General features: G+C 33.2%; 2 protein-coding genes across 7 annotated transcripts in view; one reads left to right on the forward strand and one right to left on the reverse strand.

Moving 5' to 3' along the window:
* LOC106872668 (ras-related protein Rab-30) overlaps window positions 1–1,436 on the reverse strand; it is an 18,603-nt gene extending 17,167 nt beyond the window's left edge. Inside the window, exons 1-3 of one of the 4 annotated variants that reach the window (XM_052972482.1) lie at window positions 1,260–1,436; window positions 1,040–1,149; window positions 578–621 (exon numbers count right to left, since the gene is read on the reverse strand). The gene's annotated coding sequence lies outside the window, so the exon portion shown is untranslated. The other 3 variants (XM_014919737.2, XM_014919736.2, XM_052972483.1) reach the window with 3 other exon arrangements.
* Window positions 1,437–1,532: 96 nt separating this feature from the next.
* LOC106872667 (pre-mRNA cleavage complex 2 protein Pcf11) overlaps window positions 1,533–22,540 on the forward strand; it is a 24,495-nt gene continuing 3,487 nt past the window's right edge. Inside the window, exons 1-12 of one of the 3 annotated variants that reach the window (XM_014919733.2) lie at window positions 1,533–1,958; window positions 11,580–11,708; window positions 12,160–12,339; window positions 13,909–14,067; window positions 14,500–16,064; window positions 16,457–18,447; window positions 18,588–18,734; window positions 19,427–19,554; window positions 19,652–19,716; window positions 21,071–21,254; window positions 21,886–21,928; window positions 22,043–22,158. In XM_014919733.2, the coding sequence (XP_014775219.1) occupies window positions 1,800–1,958; window positions 11,580–11,708; window positions 12,160–12,339; window positions 13,909–14,067; window positions 14,500–16,064; window positions 16,457–18,447; window positions 18,588–18,734; window positions 19,427–19,554; window positions 19,652–19,716; window positions 21,071–21,254; window positions 21,886–21,928; window positions 22,043–22,158 (4,866 nt within the window). In that variant the 5' untranslated portion in view covers window positions 1,533–1,799. Of the gene's footprint in view, window positions 1,959–11,579; window positions 11,709–12,159; window positions 12,340–13,908; window positions 14,068–14,499; window positions 16,065–16,456; window positions 18,448–18,539; window positions 18,735–19,426; window positions 19,555–19,651; window positions 19,717–21,070; window positions 21,255–21,885; window positions 21,929–22,042; window positions 22,159–22,540 lie in introns of all 3 variants that reach the window. The other 2 variants (XM_014919732.1, XM_014919734.1) reach the window with 2 other exon arrangements.

Consider the following 22,540-nt stretch of genomic DNA (forward strand, 5'->3'; position numbering starts at 1 on the left):
GTGTGTGTGTGTGTGTGTGTGTGTGTGTGTGTGCGTGTGCGTATTCATTACTCGCAATAGTAAATAATTATAGGAATATCTTTCTACCTTATTTATATTATACGCACACCTATCTACCCATATATATATTATATATAATCTATAGCGGTGTATTTTATGTATGTATGAATTATTAATATTTTCAGTAGAATGAATCAAAATAGGTATTAAGGCGAAAGAAGGAAAAAAGATAACCAAGTTAAAAATTTGTATTTGATTTGTTCTGATACACACAAACACACGCATAATTTATTTCTAAAATTAAGTTACAGCTCACAAACTGACAATAGAGATATATATCCAAGAGAAGTAACAACGTAGATGAATATTTGCGATGTTTAGGTTTGGGGGTTTTTAGAAAAAAAAGCTACATTATCATTTAAAAATATATAAAATTTAAAAGGCAACACACCCACTTCGTCGTCTGCTCACATCCCATACAGACACTATAGCAAAAGCTTAATTGATTAAACAATTAATTTAAAATGTGGTTAGCTAATTTAATAGATAAACAAAAAAAAAATCACAATTGACTTACCTTATGGAAGATCTTCGCGAAAAATAGTAATATTCCTGGGGAAGCTGTACAAGAATTTAAAGATCAATGAGAAGGGTGATGATATAAGATATTAAAGGTTTATATATAGGGACAATCAGAACAGAATCATATCAAGAATAGAAGATAATGTAGCACTAAAAAAAAAAAAAAGCTGTATTAAAGCATAAAATATATTTTACTTTTAATTATCAAACTATATATATATATATGCACACATACACACAGAGGCAGACAGTCAGATGTTTATCTTCCAGAAATAGGTCTAACAAGTTATTGAATGGCTTTTGTAAATGAGGCGTAAAATATCGAAAAACATAACATTACTGAACGTACATCGAAATAAATATATATCTAAATAATGTTTATGGAATCATATAAAAATGGCGTTAACCTCTCACACTGACAATAATTTTAAATAATATTGGCAACAAAACAAAATACCAGAGATTCACGGTGACCAAAAAAGTTCGGCAGTAAATCCCGTTAGCTTCCGGTTTTTTTTAACATTTCTATATTTGACGTTATAATTTTCTGTTCCTTTTGAATTTAAACTAGAATAAAAATAAGAATATTTTGTTTTTGTCAATATTTTTTTAAGATCATGAAAATATATTTCTTTTCTCGCGAACTAATTTTCAATCACATATGTAGACTTATTTACCGCAAAAACTGTATTAACTGTTCGTTAATTTGACTGAACTCAATATATTTTAAAATATCGATAAAATTTCATTATAAACTGCATGAATTCTTAAACATTTTATCTTAAATAGAAAAAGAAGTAGAGGCGAGTATTATTCTATTAAAAAAGACATATAATGATTCCAAGAATTCAAGAGAACTTCTTTCCTTAAAATTTATTTCTTTACAATGGAAGGTATTTTGAATCACGTGTGCAAACAATATTGACCAATGAGAACGTCAGTCGGTGATTCTGCGTAAGCGTGAGCTGTCTACGTCATTGTCCTGCGTCTCTTAGCTGTTACTTCGACTTCTCTTGAAGATGTCTAACAAAATTATAGCTTTGTAAAGAGAACAGCAACACTAATATATCGCTAGAAAGTAATTTTTACAGGCAGGAAGTTTTTTTTTTTATATTTTTCCAATATCTATTTTTTATGGAGCAGTTCTGAAGTTGTAAAATTCTCTACATCAAAACCTTCAACAGAAGATTCACTAGACTCTATATATATATGAGAAAATGGCTGATGCCGAAGAAGTGATAGATAGCTACCGTTCGTCTCTTGCTGACTTGACGATTAATAGCAAGCCACTAATCAGTATGTTGACCATGCTTGCCGAAGATCATATCCAGTATGCCCAACACATCGTTCAGCTGATCGAGCAGCATTTACAAAAGGTTTCGCTTTCTACATTTTTTTTTTAGGATTCTATCAATTCGCCATCGGATTTCAATCAATATTTTCCTTTCTTTTTATGTTTTTCCGCGACCGCCATCTTTGGTTTGTGTGATTGAAATTTGAGTGCGAAATGAAAGCTTCTCTATTATAATTCTACTTATGTGTTTGTGTTTTTACTTTTTCTTCTTCTTCTTCCATTATTGTATTGTGTTAAATTTCTTATTCCTTCTGTTTTTAAATGCGAATCATATAAGTAAATTCAGTAGTAACTCCTTCATTGAATTCATAATATAGGTCAGTTAATGTTTGTTACATGACCTCTAGTTGTAGGTTTTTTTTTTCCTTTTCGTATATTTTATTTCAACTGATTTATATTTAGTGGAACGTTTAAGCTGTCATATGATCATTTTATTATCATTATTATAGGTTCAAATATTTCTTAATGCTTAACGTTTTAAGTCAATGTAAGACATAGTCTATATAGTTTGACGAGTTTACTCTTTTACTTGTTTCAGTCATTTTGACTGTGGCCATGCTGGAGCACCGCCTTTTAGTCGAGCTAATCGACCCCGGGACTTATTCTTTGTAAGCCTAGTACTTATTCTATCGGTCTGTTTTGCCGAACCGCTAAGTTACGGGGACGTAAACACACCAGCATCGGTTGTCAAGCGATGTTGGGTGGGGGGGACAGACACAGACATGCATGTATATATATATATACATATATACGACAGGCTTCTTTCAGTTTCCGTCTACTAAATCCACTCACAAGGCTTTGGTCGACCCGAGGCTATAGTAGGAGACACTTGCCCAAGGTGCCACGCAGTGGGACTGAACCCAGAACCATGTGGTTGGTAAGCAAGCTACTTACCACATAGCAACTGATTTATATTTAGTGGAACGTTTAAGCTGTCATATGATCATTTTATTATGATTATTATAGGTTCAAATATTTCTTAATGCTTAACGTTTTAAGTAAATATATCAATGGACGACATTATAGTCTATATAGTTTGACGAGTTTGTGTAAAACTGAAGAATTAACAATCTGAAACTTGTTATGCAAACATAAGTAATGATTCAAAATGAAATACGAAAGGCAATTTTTGTAGAAGCTAAAACAGGATGGTACACACACTTCGTTTGGTAGCAGTGATGGAAGTAATGTATTCATAATGTTAGGCATACTGATGAATTTGAAAAGCTTAAACAAGATCGATTCTTTTTCTATTCGTTTTAGCTTTAACGTTTTAGAAAATTGCAAATCCTCGTGATTACAAAAGAATGTCTCAGTTCTATTTCAAGGTGTTTTGTATTGCTCTATGGTTGTTTATTTATTTAGATTAACGCATTTGACATAACAGATTGGTGTCCCACCCAACTCTGCTACCCTTTAACTGTTTTTCAAAATGCTTATTTTATACTGAGTTTACGCTTTCGGTAGTAATTTTTGACAAAATTAGAAGCAAAAATTGGAGGGGGGTGCATTGGCACCCCTCCCTATTACCGCCAATTTCTGTAGCTTTAGCATTTAATTAATTTTTTTTCCATGATTTATGTTTGAAACCTTTACATTCGTAACCCATGCCCTCGAAAACGGATTTCCGTACAATTTTATTTATTTATTATTTTTTTAAACATAATCTACACCCCGGTAAGCCTCTCTACAAAATCCCTTTTAAAATATGCTGTTTCAATTTGTAGTTATTCCTTATTTTCATCTTCCCTCTTCTCTTACTGCGAATTTTAGTGTGTTATCGTTATTAAATGCAATTCATTTACTTGTTTTAGATAGGATAAATATTTAAAGTTAATTTCCGAGGAGTTTTTAGCTATTTTGGAACGGCGTGTTCCTAGTGTACTTAAATCTCTGAATTTTGTGTGTGTGTGTGTATTCAATTTACTTCTATTGCCAATATTACTCAATAATGTCTTTCGCATTATTCTAAACTTTAATATACATGTACTTCGTGGAAGGAATCGCGTATGTTTTAGTATTCTACTAAGTTCTAACATACAATATGGTGCCATTGGAGTCGAATATTTAAAACTGTGTGTGTGTGTATATATATATATATATATATATATGATAATGATTCTTGCTAGTGTGCAATATTTTAACCACACTGAGCCTGAATTTTTATCTTCGTTTGTATGACTACATGTGTAGTATATATATATGCATCCACAAATATATACATGATACAGCCTGAGGTGGGAGTAAAAGTATATTTTAAAAGTAATGAAGGATGCTTTTTTTTTTTTACTCGTTATTACGCTGCATTTTTAAAAAGTATAATTTAATCCATCCATTTAATGTTTATTCGTAATCATTTCATAGATCTTTACAGAATATGTAATATATGTCTACCGTTGTAGCAGTTGTCACTGTTGAACGCTTATGAAATCCAAGCTTGTACAACTGTGACATACAATGGCTTGTGCAGGGTGTACTAGCCCGAATACATTTATCCGTTTTCTAATCTGTTAGATAAGTTTTTATTCCGAAACCAAAAAAAAAAATTACAGGAGATAACGTCAGTAATGAATTTCGGAATGGGGCATAGCATATACTAGACAAAAACCGATTTTTCGATTAGCATAATTTTATTGGGTTAATGTTGTACACTATGTGAAATTTAGTTTCATCCGTCTCTAGTTAGTTTTCCTTTGTATTTATTTTCCCTTCGACAACCAAACCACCTCCATATTCTCGAAACTACTCCTTGTTTAGTAGTAACTGGGCGGGGTTTCAGTTAATAGACCTTTCACTCTCTCCTTCCCCGAATTTTATTCTAATTAGCATGGTTGTTTCCCTTCTATCACAATAGAAATAACTCGTAGAAAACGTCAATTCTGTGTGTGTGTATACACGATGTAGTCTATGAAGTAATTGAATAAGGTACTCAATGAAAACATTTAAGTAATACTTCAGTTTATGGGGCCATTGTTTTATTATATAACCTAATAAAAGCATTGTGGTGTGTGTGTGTGTATTTATTTATATATATATAATAATAATAATAATACTAAATACGTCATTAAAGGAGTGGTTTTAGAGTTAAATGGTGGATTTGTACAACCATAACTGCAATGCAAGATTTGTTTTGTTTTTACCATTATTTTCTGGAAGGCTTCAAATTTGTCTTTAAAAATTGTACATTTGTTTGTAATAACATACTAACTCTCCCTTTGCTTGCCATAAGAGGTTCGTCATCCAAAAATATTTAAAAGAATCTTCCGATGATCTTTTTAATCTTTGTACATATAAAATGTCGAACATCATACTGGAGTATACTGAAAGCGAACAAATAATCGTTATAATTGGCAGTATCAAATAGCAGGATGCCCCTCCCCCTTTTTTTTAATAAGTTATTTGAAAAGAAAGTTTTGTCTGCATAGCCTTTTTTTAAAGGTAAAGTTTTCTTTAATCTACATCTTACGGTTATTATGTAAGCTTGAAAAATTATTTAAAAGTTGTTCTGTATATAAAAGTTAAATAAAAGATATGGAAATACCTAAAAAAAAAAAAAAAATTGTATTTGTCACTGCTGATTATTGATTATTTTGATTTTTAGTTTGTATCACTTTGTTCGATATTTTATGTACAAAGATTGAAAGGTTACAGTTTTTCTAAAGAAGTTTGTCAAAATACATTGACTGACTCGTAATTCTTTGGAAAAACATGAAGGGCGAAAATGTATTCTCTTACACAAAATTGCTAAATTGCTATAACGAAATAAATTTTAATTTGAATAGCTTGAACCAAGTTGTCATTTTAAAAATAATTAACCTGGTAGTAAGTTTGAGTGAGAATGGAAGAAAAATAAAAGCTTTAGTTTTGGTTGACAAAATCCAGCCATATGCATGCTTTTTTTCTTCATTTCACTCTCTTTTTCGATATTCATTTGTGGATTTGATATATTAAAGCACATACTAAATTGTCATTCAGTCCCTTGGTATGATGAAGATCAAAATCGAACAAGAGGTAAGCTCAAGCTCTACTAGCCTACGATCTTGATTTAGTTTCTCTTAAACTTATTTTACACAGTTCAAGATCAATGATTGGGAGAATGTATATCTTAATCATATTGATGTCTTAGATTGCTGCAAGATATATTTGATTGTATTGTCTTGGCGTGTTCCTTGCTTTATCTGCTCCAGGTGGCTTTAGTTTTGTGTAACTTGTCTAGATAATGTTCTGGCAAGTAAATTGGAAATAATTTACTATCTTACAGGAACAACAAAATGTTGCTGTTTCATCTAGTGTTCTTTTTTTTCTGTTGCAACAAGAAGTGTTACAACCTGTTTGAGTAAATCCAGTTAAATGTTTCACTGGTATTGTTTTCTATGTGTCAGGTAATAATCTGGTAGCAGTGTTTCAAATTGTCATAGTAGTTGGGTAAAGCAAAACCAAAAAAAATACTTTGAACACATGCCTTTGTCTCTAAAAACAATATTTCTATCTAAATTTCAGAAAACATCTTGGTAACTAATCTGCTTTCTTTGCAGGAAATCTTTTGCCTGCTTGTCTTGTGTGGACTGACTTAATATTGAATGGTTTCTGTGCCAATTCTCAAATTTATTCTGTACTTTTAGGCTTAAGAGAAATTTAAAAGTGAACTTAATTGTCAATTTTGGTTAAGCATTTATACTTTTGAATCCATACATTTATATGTGATTAAAATGGGGGGAGGTTAATTGCATGGCAAAAAGTATACATTAATATTATAAGTTAAATACCAAGGTAGCATGAGGTTATGCATATTGGTTAACTGTGGTCTTAGAATGTTAGGTAGATGTATTTTAGTATCTTCATGTGTTAGTGCTGTTGGGGTTCAAAAATACAGGTCTATGTAACAGTTGTTATGGACTTAAAGTGAACATTTGATTCTAGATTAAAAACCAAGTATAGTGGGTGATTTGGGTGTGTCTTGGCTTTCGAATAACCCATGCTTTGGAAATAGTTTTGTAGAACTTGTGGAAATGTTTTTCACAACAATTTTCTGTTCACATTTCGAATATTTGGTTGTAGTTAAACTCTAGGCTTTTTTTAAAATGTTAGTCTTCTTTGCAAATATATGTTGAATCATTAGTTTTGTCAGCTTTTCCCTTATTTCCATTGATGGGGGGAGTTTGAGATAGTGTTCTACAGCTGGCACTGATTTTTTTTATTTTTTTAGAGTAAGGTACTATACTCTGTGACATCATACAAATTTACAAGTCGCTATACTTTTTGTGTTGGTCATGAAAACCATCTCTGCCAGCTGAATGATCTCCTAATTGTTTTAACATTTGTTTTTCCATGCTTTCGTGAGGAAGAGATTTCTACAGAGTCAGGTGTCCTTTTCGTTTCTGAGCAGAGTAGTAAGCACTCCCAATCTACTGAACAACAAACAGTCCAGACAAGGTTATACTGAGCCTTTTGTTTACAGAGATCACACATGTCAAGGAGTCCAACAGGCTTTCACATTAAACTGCAAGCAGACATATTTATGAACTGTGTGGTTTGTTTCCAGTCAGTAAACACATGCGAAGACTGGGGAAATACTTATCTATATTTCATTCTACGTCTACCAGTTTCATTCAAAAGGCATTGACACCAGCCAACAGCAACCACAGTTGGGCAGGATCACTAACCACGTTTTGAAGCATGATGAAAAGCACTTGCCCAAGGTGCCATCCAGTGGGAGTTATCCAGAAATCATATAGTTATGAAACATTCTGAACCAGAAAGCACTGCTTATAATATTTTGTGGTGTATATGTGTTTGTCAGTGATTGTTTATTAGAATTAACTCTGGAAAATATTAACTAAATAACCATTTGTGTCCATCACATGGTGATGGTTTTTGATATTACTCGGCTGAACTCTAATTTAACACTTAATTAATGAATATTAATACATGCACCATATTCCACTTTACCTACTTATTAACACACCAAACCAAAACTGAAATACATTCAACTATTGAATTAGGCTTTCAGATTACTTAGATAACTGTTTTGTGACATTAACAGTTCCTGAAAATATCACTGCTAATAACTTGCTACATGATATTGAATAATCAACACATTATTCTATTAATATTATTGAAGTATTTACTTTGGTCATTTTAAATGTTGCTGGTGTTTTGAGACAATTTTATTGAGGGGAGATTTCCTTGCACTTTCTTTACAACTAGGTGTACTCGACTGTTTTGAGAGCAATGTTTCTTGAACAAGCTGCTGGCACTTGGCTTGTCTCTTACCCTATAGACACATTCAGGTCATTTGTTGGGGTCCACAGTTTTCATCTGCCTCAACATTTGTATCCATGGTTTATATAGTTATGTATAAACCCCTTGGTAGCCACTTTAAAATGTTAGAACAATGGTTTGTTTGGAATGTCAAGGATTAGAACCTTTTGTCCAAATCGGAGACTGCCTTTCTAATGCCAGTAACTTAAAATCCACCCAGTTCTTGCTGAACCTTGATAAGTGATGGAAAAGTGACTCCTGATAAAAAGGTCAGTTGACCACAGAAACCATGCTGAAAATGGAATCTCTAAGTAAAATATGTACATTTCAAGCTATCTAGGACCAAACACTGAGTAAAGAAGATTCTGTAGTTCAGCTCCTTTGGTAGCATTGGTGTAATGAAACAGTCTGTATGATATGCTACAACAAAGCCAAAAGTATTATCAATCAATAACTTATCCCCTTTAGACTTGCACTGCCTAGCTAATTGTTCATGTCATCTTTATTGGAATTAGTATTACATATATCAACTAACACTTAACCAATTTCCGTGGCTTCGTGTTTGTAGTTGTGGGCCTAGGCTCAGTACCATGCAGCCCACATTCTATATATGTTCTTTATGCAGTCTACCTTGTGCATAGAGCTTGAGAAACTTCGGATGCCTTTAAGTCAACTAGGTATGTGTCTATGTATAGAGATAAATATTAAGTTACTATTTCCTTGATGATAAAGTTGAAACTGTTTCTAATAAACGTAAAGGGATCATAACTTTGATATTGTTCATTTGAAGTGTGTGTGTGAATTCTAGACAAGTTAAGGGAGGTAAGTACACACTTGAATGGTTCCACTCTGGGTTATGGTTTTAGTATCAACCATTTAACAAAATTGAAATTTCCAGAACTAGATTAAATTAGCTGTGTTCAACAAATTTTATCCTTAGTAAAATTTGAATCATTTGGGTGTGTATTTCACTCTTGCTTTTTGTGAAAGCAATATGCATTTTGTATGTGTGTATTAAAACCCTTAGTTTTGATGAATGTTTCAGTAATTTTTGTGGTCATGTGAACTTCTGTGTATGGCATGATGGCGTATATGACAGTAATATTCTTATTTTGTTGAAAATATAAATTCTTATGTGCATTTGTGGATAAGGGGTTACACTTGTTTTTGTCCAAGGAGTTTGGATTTTGTATGTGTTAATACAAATACATATGTAAATTAATAAACTCAAAACTTATCTTAATTACACTTGTGTGTAATTTTCTTTTTTCTCTTTTTTTTTTTTTTCTTTTTTTCCAGACAGGATGGTGACTCAGTAGTAGAGTGCTGGCAGTGGGGGGTTTTATTATTACTATTAGTATCACAAGAATGAATGCATTAATTAGTTTATGAAGTACAATAATTACATATCAGAGGTATTGATTGATTATACTGTAAATTTTACCCAATAGATTATTCATGAATGGCTAACTCTCCATCCAGTAAATAATTGTTCATAATTTTAGTCTTTGGCTTGATGAAGAAATTTTCTCCATTGAAATTATTTTATCATATATAGCTCAAAATGTGATTTCCATTTACTAAGGAATCCTATTATTTAACCATGGGTTATTTTGAAAATATCTCAACAAAATGTTAAATCAGTATCTAGGAAAAGGTAAAATCGAGTATTAATACAAATTAGGAACTTTTCACTGTTTGTAGTAAAAGTACCCTCCTTGGACAACTCATGGGCTATCTGTTCTATTAATAAAAAGTATGTCCAAATATATTGCTGATATATTAATAACTTGGCTTTGAAACAGCAATAAACAAAAGTTTGTAATTATTGGTCACTTGAACCTTAAATTTACTGTCTTGAATTACAGTATCGGAACAAAAAACCCGTCAAGCATAATGCGTGTGTCTGAGCATGTAATGCAGATCAAAACACTAATAAATGATTAATGGGTTATCTTTGAGTAGAAATAAAATGAATTTCATTTGAATTGGCTGCTTTTACACTCTCTTACCCTGAGAAGCTACATCATCTCAAGCTGGATTCAGCAAAAGTATCAAGAAATTTCAGCTGGCGTTTGTTGAACAGTTAGAAACTGTATTAGTTTATAAGAATAAATGATTGCCAGTCAATATGTCTTGCCTTCTGAGTACTTAACATGCAAGTTTGTTTTGTTTTTATCATAAATGAAGTTTCAATTTTGAACAGATGCAGGTTTAGTTGATCAAGTTGGCTGGCAGCATGTTTTTCAAAAATTTCTATTTTTAAATAATTAGCTTACTTTTGATGCTAATTAATTTTTATTTTAATATATTGTGATTATAAAATTGAAGTTTGATATTTATGTCGCCAACTTTCTCTAAACTTGTTTCTTTCACTCTTGAGAGGTTCCCAAGTCAATTAGATGGTTTACTGTGAAATGAATGTACTTTATAAGAGTTACTGTAACAACAACTCTGAATAATTTTATGTTTGCTGCTAATATTGGTAATTCGTTTAATAATACAAAATCTGATATAAATTAACATGTATTTTAATTGCAAATCATAAGATTGTTTGTTTTGTGTTGTTACAAAACTCTTTGCCATCTATTTTGGGAATCTTTATTAGGTTTATTTTGCCATAAACTGGCTAAGTTGTATCAATGGAATCCATTCATTTTGCAAAATTACGAAGAAACCCTGTTGTGATTCACTGGACAAGAATCAGTTTCCATCAAATAGTGGAGCTTGAAGAAGGAGCATCAAAAGAAAAGCTGTAGGAATGAAGATGCTACACACTTTCTTAAATGAAGATGGTTTTCTGATTATGCATTTACATATGAAATACAGGGCGGTGTCATTTCTTTTACACCGTGCTATAACAAACATTAGAAATTGATAAACAGGTGGAAAACATCGCTCCTGCTGATCATTGATATTCTTGGTAATAAATACTTGAAAAATATTTTTGTATCCTGGATTTGTCATTCTTTGTTGGCCATTAACTAGGTCATTTGTGACCTAAGGAATGTATCTTATAGTAAGCGTCACGATTCCTTCCAAAGCACCTGTTAAGTTCCATTCTTTTGGATGTCAGGTAAGAGTTTGGACATTTCTTCATACTCTTTATATTTCAATTACATTTTTAAAGTAAGCTGTGTAATTTGGCTCCTTGCCAATATTTAACAATTATTGACATGTGAATTATTTCAGTGTATTTTCAGAGTCACGGCTTACTCAAAACACTGAACTTGGTCACACTAGTTCATTTATACAAACTGAATAACCAAGCATTCGGTTTTTTTCCCTCTCCCTCAGAACTTGAGATTATGGTGATTTATTTTGTATTCACATTTCCAAAATATCATATTTCATATTTTGAGTCTGTTTTTGTTCTTTTCAGGTGAAACCATCACAGAAATTGCCAGTTCTATATTTGATTGACTCGATAATAAAGAATCTGGATGAGTGTGAATATCCTCAGCTTTTCAGCAAAAATATAGTTGCTATATTTTGTGATACTTTTGAAAAGGTTAGGATGAGTTGCAGTGATTTTTATGTAGATTTCTAAATCTTAATAGTCATATGGGTGGGTTTTGTGAAAGGTAATTTGGATGCTCTTTAAGTGAATAAAGTTTAGTCTTTTATTTTTATTTTTTTCTCCAATTACGAATACCTCTAATTTTCAATTCTTTTGTATTGATTGCTTTATTAAAGAATATATTTCAATGATTTTGTGATATGTTTTGTACATCAGATGTTTTACATTGAGCAGAGAGCTTAAGTTATTGATTGTTTAGTATGTAAAGTTACTTGGCTATTTTTCTATTTTGAGTTGTTAGTACTGTGCCAAGTAGATTTGCTACACATTAATTCATTTGCTGATTATGTTTGTAATGGAAAAGGTTTCCGAAACGTAAGAAGATTGACAGACTGACTATTGGGTTTGTATTGCTAAATATACAGGTTTTTTTGGCGTATAGGTGGATGAAAAAACCAGAGGATCCATGTACAAACTTAGACAGACTTGGCAGATGTTTTTCCCTAACCAGAAACTATATGCACTTGATATGCGTGTGAACATGTTGGATCCAGCTTGGCCCATCATCGCAGATCCTCCTGGACAAGGAAACATACATGTGAACCCAAGATTTTTAGTCCAGGTAAAAGATATCCTGCCAGCTCCAGTTGATGAATTTTTACCCCCTTCCCTTAGTTATAATAAAAGATTAGTCAATTCCATTTTTACTAACCTATTACGTATTGCCTTGTCATGTGAGGAATGTTTCGGTTCTTCAGAATTTTGTTGCAGTAAATTAGCTTATTGTTCATTCTTAGAGAAATGCTTTCCCAAATTTTCATTTTTGCTTCATGGAAATTTTTTATATGTATATTTTTTTTACTGTGGTTGCATTTAATTTATTAATCCATAATTTATTCAGAATCATTCATTAGTGTATATGTATCTGTTTTATGAGGTCAAAGCTTCATAACAGTTTGTTAGGTTCCCCCCACCCCTGGGATCATGTAGGAAAACACAAGTTGTCGCGATTTTATTTATGAAAAGTGTGTTTTTTTAATTAGCCTATTCTTTCATTGAAACTCCATTTTGAGGGTGTTTATCTGGTAAAATGCTTAGTTGTGGCCATTTGGTTCTCGGAAGGTACTACTACAGCAGTAATGTACTGGGGTGAGTCACAGATTTTTGTGACCTTTTAAGTAGGCGATTTAATCAATAAAATATTTATGAATAGGTAGATGTAGGTTTTTTTTAAGAGTATAAGTGAAAGGTTGTTTCACTACTCTTCAGAACATACTGTTTTCTTTTATTAGCTTAACTATTATTATGCAGTATTTGCCATGTAATGTTCTGGTGCATCTAGAATCAAAGAATTCTTCATTTGATTTTGTCATTAGTAAGGGGTTTGAATTCATATTTTTCTCTGTAAATTTAACTTTGTTTAGAATTGATTTCAGGCATTTATACTCTTTGGTCACCATGGTAATAAGTTAGGTGTCTTTGTTTTGTTTGTTTTTTTTTTACTGCATAAAGCCAGGAAAATTTTTTCTTATTCAGAAGAATGTGTATACAAAATAAGTCCTGTCATCATCCAACTTCCCTTTCCCATTTTGTCTGCTGCCTGTTTTTTTTTTTTTTTTTTAATTTTATGTATTTATATATATATATATATATATAGTTTGCTTCATATTTTAGCCATCTTAAACAGCACAATTAAGATTTAGAATTCGAGCTAATTGAATATCTCATTGTCCATTTTCATGGAAATAAACATTTCATGTTCATTTCAGTTGGTTTTAATAGACTTATCTCATTCAAATTAACTGGTTTGATTTTTTTCCAAGTAGTATCCTTGTTTTCATTTCCTCCACTTAAGTATTTGAAAGGTTGGGCAGTAAGTTTGTTTTTGAAAGACACGATTTAAGTAGTTTTTAGAATACTAAGTAAAGCCATTTTAATAAATGGTAAACATATAGCATTGTTTCTTGTCTAACAATGGTTTATAAAGGATGGTAGTAATAAAAATTAGGTATTTTCGTTTGTGATTATCTTAATGTCTTTATATTTATTACATTAGCTACTGTCCATACAAATTTGAAACAGCAAGTTTCACAAATAAGATCATTGCTAATTTCAATAAGATTTGACATTTTATTAACCTATCGAATGTTCAGTAGTCAGGCAGCTAATTAATGCTGTCTTTTCTGAACAGAAAGAGGAAGAAAGAAAACCTGTTGAGCAACCGGAAACTTTGATGAGAAAACAGTTGATAGCTAAGCAGCAAGAATTACTGGGAATATTGCAGCAGCAGGTGGACCATGACTCAACAGAGCCTTCAGCTAATTCACCAGAAAGTATCAACAAGCACCAGGTAATGGTGTGCTGGGTTCTATTTTTCCAAACAGAAAATTGCGACTACTAGGGTGTGGGTTTTTTTTTTTTTTTTTATGTGCAGTGTTTTTGTTTTTAATTTGTTCAATAATAGGGACCCCTTTCATTTTATATGGTAGGTATGGATTAAACTTTGAAATATCTGGGTTGAGGTTCCCCATTCCTGAGGAGCATGCATGTTATATTATGGGTTGTCTTGTTTGTAGTTGGATGATGACTTACATATACAGTATTGTTTTAAGTAAATATTCCTTAGATTTTTTCTATTCAAATTTTGTATATACGTCCCTTTGACTAATTTGTTTTTTTATTTATCTTTTGCATTTAGTTAGCTGTACTCATTTTAGTGAAAAATTAATAGTAATACTTATTTTCCTTTTTTTTTTTTTTTTCTCTCTCTCTCAACCCATAGGACAATGACTTCTCTGTGATTAACGATTCATCAAATGCATCAGTTTCCAAAAAAACTAAATTGCCTTTACCTAAAATCGATTTTGTATCTGATCAAAAAATTAACAATAGGCAAGATAATACGAGCATGATACAGACTACCCCTTCTGTAACACTACCTGCCAAAGTCAGAGACCCACGCCTTGCCAGGGATCCGCGCTTAGCATCTAGAGATCCTAGGATTCAAACTATTAGTCGCAAGAGCAAAGAAGAGTCTAATAACACGGGAAAAACTGAAAAGGAGTCTACAAATACAAACGCTCCTGTTCTCTCATATAATTTACCATCTAATATGCATAATTTCGATGCTGTTGTGTCTCCTCATACATTGCCTGTCTCTAGAGAGACACAGAGGCTAGAAATTACTCCCAAAATAGCCTTTGATGATAAAAAGAAATTGCCAAAGGGTGAGATAGATGCTACAAATGAACAGATGTTTTTACCTAGCCTTCCTTGTGATTCAGAAGTAAGACATCCGACAAGTATTTCTTCAGTTCCTGATAGACTTATGGGTAAAACTAACTCTGGAAATTTCATGGATTTAAGTGCCACTGAAGATTCAAGGTTTTCTTCTGAAGGCTCATCAATGGATGTGACACCACAAACGTCAAACACTGTTACACCTCATTCAGCTCTCAGTGGTTCTAAATTAGGTGAGGAATCTGTTGATTTAATAAATAAGCCTATGCAGTTTTCTGGAGATTATCTCAAAGCGGATACTTGCATTCCAAGTAAAACACTAAGTGAAGAAGACAAGCATAGTGATAAATACCAAACAGGTGATAAGATACGTTCTTCCTCGAGGGATCGACAAAAGGCCAGTGATGATGGGGACAAATGCCGTAGACGGGATGACCGAGAGAATTTGCGTGAACATGGTCGTCACAGTCGAGACTTTAGGGGTAGTCGGCGTGGTGAACGTCGGGAGGATGATACACGAAGATTTGGTGATAAGGATGAAGATCGGCGTAATCGACACCGGGAGGATGAATATCGTGACCGTAACACAGATAGGTTTGGGCGTGAGCGGCGTAGTAAAGATAGGTTTTCTAGTCGGTACAGAGATCGCTATGAGGATGATGACCATGAGAGATCTAGATGGCGAAGAGGTAGAGACCGGTCTCCTTTTAAACGATCACCTGAGTCAAGTGGTGCACGTAATTGGCATCAGGAAGAAAGGAAATATAAAGATCAAAGATCTGACATGTGGAAAAACTCTGGAGATGGGCATTTGTCTCACAATGATAATAATGACCAGATGTCTTCAAAAGGAAATCAAATTCGTCGCAGTCCGAATCATAGCAAGTCTATCTCTAGCAATAGTAGGCATGATAGTTCTGGTCCCAAGGATAGTGTTAATGGAAAATCATCTGATGAGAAAAATCTTAAGAGAGATAGGGATTATAGAGAGGTCTCCTTAGTAAATGCATCTGAGTGTGGCTTGTCACGACCAACTAGTCAAAAGCAAATTTGTCCAGATCCAGGAATTGATGTGCCAGAGCCTTCCAGTACAAAAGAAGATTTAAGGTTAGTTAATAATTTTTGTCTTAAGCAGACATGGTTATTAAAATTTGTTTTATCATCTGAGTCACAATGTGCATGTTGCACCTGTCTGAAATCTAAATTGCATAAAGTCTGGGGATTTATGTAAAATCTGATTTCATTTGACATTATCCCTTTTGATCTTAAAGTGAACTAAAAGCCTTTCATTGAAATTGTGTTTAATTTATCTCCCAAACACCAGCTTAATAATAGTAATTTTACTGAATCCATCATTTATTAAAATAAGTTTTATTCACTTGATATTTTACATCAGTATATTTAAAAAGTAATGCCACTATAGTTGTTCTCTATGCAACCATGTTTATGATCATTCTAATAGAATTGTCTTGTAATAAGTATTTTATAATACTTTTCAGTGATTTATTTGGTAAAGAAGATCAAGATTACAGAGTACCACCTAGCAGAATGAGTGATCACCACATCCCGTACATGAGAAGTGGTAGTCACTCAGGTTGGGCAAAGTTCAAAGCAGATCATCCTGATAACTTTGCAGATGAAAATGATGCATGTGCAACTCCAAAGGATATTGATGAGCGATACAAAGATGTTGATATGCGTTGGAATTCAGGTCAAAGGCCTGGCTGTTTGCAGAATACATTTAAATCTTCATATTCTGGAAGAGTATTAGATTCTGCTACGAGAAATGAACATACTAGCTTACTTATAGGTGCAGCAAGACTAGCTGAGTCAGGCAAATTATCTCATGAAGAGCATCAGTTAGTTTTAAAGCAAATTGGTAATTTGCAGAATATTAATTATGATAAGTCTGGTAAACAGCTTGATCATTATGAAGATGGTCAAAGTTTTGATCAGAGGTCCCATGACATTAAAAACTACCATGTACATGATCAGATAAAATCAAACAAGTGGGTAGCAGAAGTAACTCCTGAGGTTAATTCCCACAGTCCTCAAAGAGATACATCCCATTTATTTCTCTCTAATCATCATCAAGATGCTGATATGAGAAATCAAGTTAACGAAATGCCTCCATGTAACGTCCCACTTTCTAACCAACCACATCCAGTCCACTCTAATAATGCACCTTGGGGTCCAGGTGCATTAATGCAATCTGATTTGGTAGATCCACGATGGAAAGGAAATGCAGTTGTAATGGATAGTGAAATGTCCGAAGTTGTAATTGACCATAAACCTTATGAAGTTGTACTCAATGGAAAGCGTCGAAAAATTAGGTTGCATGGAAAAGTATTTGAAATGTTTGCTGATGGTAGAGAAAGAGCTATATCAATAAACAACCACTTATATTACCGATTTGGTGAGGATATTAAGGATGTACAAATTGACGGTCGCTGGCACAGAATACATTATCAGGGCCAACCTAAACATTTATGGATTGATGGACAAAGTTTTGAGGTACGAGTAGATGCACCACCAAGGCGCATTGTTCTTAACAAAGCTGAACACTTTCTACACGTTGATGGAAGAGATATGATGATTTTTATTGATAGAGTAAAACAGGGCATATATGGTGGACCGCCAAGGAGTATATTTATTAACAATATTTGCCATGAAATAAGGTTTGATCCTCCACCAAGGCAAATTCTGATTGATTGTAAACAATGTGAATTGAAATTGAACTGCCGGATACCTTTTGTTGTTATTGATGGCAAACCACATGGTATCAGGTTTGATGGTCCAGATCGGGAAATTATCATAGACGACACTCCATACATGGTTCCAGTTGATAAACCAATTAAAATTCGTCTTGGCAAACGTCCTCATTTTCTTGCATTTGGTGGCCCTGCACATGAAGTTATTATTGATGGTAAATGGTTTGAAGTTCGATTTGAAGGTCCACCAGTAGAAATACATCTTGGTAACAGAACACACACTGTCATGCTGAAAGGGGCCTCTCCTACAGTAAAAATTCTCGGAGAGTTGCCTGTTACCCCTGAACCTAACAGACCACAATTTAATTTTGGTACTTCAAATATGTTTCCTCCGACACCTCTAGTTAATAACTTTAATCGACCAAGAGTACCAGATAACTTTCAGCCAAGACCTCCACATTGGGATGTTACTTTTGAAAGGAGACGAAATCAACCAGATACAATGGCAATGATTCGACCATCTCATTTCCCACCAGAAAGACCTTTGGAAAGTTTAAGGTTCCCAACAATATCTCCCATCATGGGGTCAACTTCTGTACAACCACTTCCAGCTCCCAGTTTAATCAATAGTGGCCAGCCACCATTTTATCCCAACATGGCAGGAACTATCAGTGCAGTCGCTCTCCCACCACTACCAACCCTCCCTCCAGGTTTAGCTCCAGTTCCAACACCTGCATCTGTTGCTCCACATCAGTTTCCACAGATTACTTTTACAACAGGTTAGTATTGTTTATGTTAATTATTTTTACATAATTATAAAAAGGTATTATTTAAATTTCATCTTGACTTTTTCTCCTTATATTTCTTTTAGCTGGCTTTGTCGGAAATATCTCTACTCCTGCCATATCATCTATTCCAGTTTCTCAAACTGCTCTTGCAACAGCCAATATTGTTTCTAACACTGTACCTGCTCCACCTCTCACAGTAAATGCTCCTACATTATTACCAGGCCTAGCATCTCTTCCTTCAGCACTCAACAAAATAGTGCCACCTCCTAATAATTTATGTAAGTAATTATTTGAAATGTTCTTGTACTAATTATTCTTATTGTTCACTCCATGTGTGTGAGGGAATAAAGTGAAATGTTATTTTTAAAACTTAAATAATTACTTTATCAGAACAGACTTATAATTAGCTGTAAGAGCAATAGTTTAGGCTTATAAAGCTGCCTATTTGTATTCCATACAGAGCTATCAGGACTACAGATGTAAAAGAAATCAAGGGAAGGGAAGGGAGAAAGATAAAAGAAAGAATAAGTGACAAGTATTAATCTAAGTGCTTATGTTCTGTGAATATCCTAGTTAATGGAATAACAACTTGCCCCTTCAGTATTCTTTTCTACTCTGGGCACATGGCCTGAAATTTGGGGGGAGGTGGGAGACAATCAATTAGATCGACCCCAGTATGCAACTGGTACTTAATTTATCAACCCTAAAAAGATGAAAAGCAAATTTGAACTCAGAACATGAAGACAGATGAAATACCGTTAAGTATTTCGCCCAGTGTGCTGACGTTTCTGCCAGCTCACTGCCTTTTGCCTCTTCAATATTTTAACTGGAATTGTATTAATTAAGAAGGGTTTTTATTTTTTTCTCGATAGAAAAAGAACTTAACCAAATTTCTAATTGACATCATTTTAATCTTCTTGAAAATCAACATCTAGTAAATTGGGTTTTTTTCATTTTTGCTTTTTTCCAGTAACAGTCAATCAACCCCAACCAGTAACACAGCCTATTGATGTTGCAACTCTCTTCCAAAAACTTGTCAGTGCAGGTATAATTCCAAATAATACAGTCAAAAAAGAAAAGGAAGAGCCACCTGAAAAGGTTTATATGCTAATTCATTTAGTTATGTTGTTTGTTTGTTCAATCTGCCTGTTATTGCATTCTATCTCTTTTATTTCTTTTTTTTTTTTTTTCCTAGGAAAAAGAACCAGAACCTGAAGTTATTCCAGATTTAACTGATTTTAAAACTGCTAAATTAAAAATGTAAGTATGATTTTTTTTTTTTTTTCATGTAACATAACATAAAAATTGCAATGGTTGTAAAAATCAAGTGCTTTGTCTCTACTTTTGAAATATGTTTTCCTTCCCTCTTGCTCTCCATTTTTTTTTCATTGCTGTTGCTATTATTTTGCTAGTGAATTTCTTCAAATCAAAATACTACTAAAGAGTACTTTTTCCTCATCACTCCCCTCTCCTTATGCACACACGCCACCACAACTAAGATGCATTCAAAGAAATATACTAATACTTGGCTTAATTTTTGTTACATAGGTTTATTAGGTTTATTCACTTCTTAAAATTTTTTTTTGCATTCTGTATTAATCTACCAACATGAACATTTTAGATTTATCTTTTTAATTTCAAGCTGGCTTCGTTGGAAATATCTCTACTCTTGCCATATTGTCTATTCCAGTTACTCAAACTGCTCTTGCAACAGCCAATATTGTTTCTAACACTCTACCTGTTCCACCTCTCGCAGTAAATGCTCCTCTGTTAATAGTTTGGCAAATAAGTTATTTTTCCTCTTACAAATTACTGAGAAGATGGAAGCACCCACTATTCCCTTAACTTTCAATAAAATTATTCTTTGAATGTAATCTGTTGACAGGGATAAATCCAAATTGCAGGTGGCACCTAATACTTATTGTAAAAATAGATGGATCATAGATATGCACACAAATGAAATACAGGCAAAATATTAGATCAGAATTGGAAGTACCTTTCTGAAACATTGCTGCTTTTGGTACAAGAATTCTCATAAATCTTCTAGTGTATTTTTATGGGTAGATGGGATTTAGGATTCCATTAAGAAAGGAATGTTTAATTTCTAGAAAGTTTACATGAAACATAACAGACCACTCAACCTGCGAGAAACAGCAACCTAGTTCTCTTAAATCACTTTCTGCCATCTTTAGAAAAATATATTAGCTAGTGTTGTCCCTGGATATGTGCAAAGATGGGCTAGTCATAGAAACTCGGTCTGCTCAACCAGAGCTGCTCCATGGTTAAACAACAGCAACATTAAGCACATATTTTGAGGTTTTTGACGCTTATTAAGTTGTATTAAAATTCACTTTCAATAAGAGAAAATTACGCTTTGACTAAGTTCAGTTATCAGTTCTTGCATGAAGGTATAGTGTAAGGATTAGAATTAGTGCCAATAATATAAGAACTTTTATTAACTAGACTTCTACAATATTAATTAAATCCTTTTGAATATATTTTTACATTTACAAACAGCAACTTACACCAGTATATAATTCATTGATATTGGTATGTAAAAGTTTGAATATAGATTTTTCATTTTAAATATATTTATTTTTTCTGCTTATTGTAGAAAATATGTACAGTTTATTAATGAGATATATGATGGTATCCAATGTTCTTCATGCGGTATACGGTTCACCGTTGATGACACGGAAAAATATCGAGAACATCTTGACTGGCACTTTCGTCAAAACAAAAAAGAAAAAGATGATTATAAAGTTGCTAAATACAGGAAATGGTATTATGAAATTAATGTAAGTATTTCTGCAGTTGCTGTAGTGCCAATCCAATAACTAGTTAATATTTGTATGTTTATTCCATAGAACTTATCTGTGGGGCTTCAGGAGTAGTATGAAGAGTGAATGACAATTTCACTAGTGCCAGTGTCACAAGGTTTGTTGGATTCTGTCAAACTGTCCAACCCATGCCAGCATCGAAAGTAGATGATGATGATAATGGTGAAGTGCTGTCACTTCTAAGCATATGATTTGACTGAACTACAGGAGTTGTCTATTCTGTAGGGAAAATTCTTTCCTTTCTGTTAGTTTTACATTGTTTATGATAAATGACTTGTATGGTAATAGAATTCTGTGTTTTCATGATTTGTTTTTTAGAGAAAGTACTATCTTTATCTCTTGACTGCTACCAGTTTATCAGATTTATTTTGAAAAGGTATTTCCATTGCATGATGTGTCTGCTTGGTGCTGATTGCTTTACATAATAGGATGAAATTAAAAGATTAAATGATTTAAATTCAGTAGGCATAAGAAGAACCATTTCATGTATGGATGGAAAACATGATTATTCCTAAGTGGTAAACTATTTTTTTAAAACATTTTTCCATAAATCAAGTTTAACAAGTGATTTTTATTCCTTTCTCTTCAGGAATGGATCCAATATGAAGAAATTCAAGATGATGAAGAGAAAAGTAAGATATTTATGCTTTTGTTTTTATTAGTCTTTGTGATGAAACTGCTGATAATAAACTGCATGCTCATTAAATATCTTTCTCTTATTATTTCTCAACTCTTCAACATTTTAGATCGCAGCAACTTTTTTGAAAATATGCTGAATTCTGTCCAAGAACCATCATTTGTTGGAGCTCAAGGAAATAAGGTTTTGCAATGTCCTGCTGCCACTGGAAATGACACAGATGATGTTAGTGATTTATACTTTTTCAAATTCCATTAATCCTATTGCTACCAACCTGTTTAAGACATCCCTTTCTCCTAGAGTACAAACTTGTTTCAAGAAGTCTAATTTTAAATATTCTATCACAGTTCTTTGTTAATTTATGTTCTAAATACATCATCATCATCATCATCATCGTTTAACGTCCGCTTTCCATGCTAGCATGGGTTGGACGATTTGACTGAGGACTGGTGAAACCGGATGGCAACACCAGGCTCCAGTCTGATTTGGCAGAGTTTCTACAGCTGGATGCCCTTCCTAACGCCAACCACTCAGAGAGTGGAGTGGGTGCTTTTACGTGTCACCCGCACGAAAACGACCACTCTCGAAATGGTGTCTTTTATGTGCC

This window comes from Octopus bimaculoides, chromosome 13 (genome assembly GCF_001194135.2).
Source record: "Octopus bimaculoides isolate UCB-OBI-ISO-001 chromosome 13, ASM119413v2, whole genome shotgun sequence".
NCBI classification, from domain to species: Eukaryota; Metazoa; Mollusca; class Cephalopoda; order Octopoda; family Octopodidae; genus Octopus; species Octopus bimaculoides.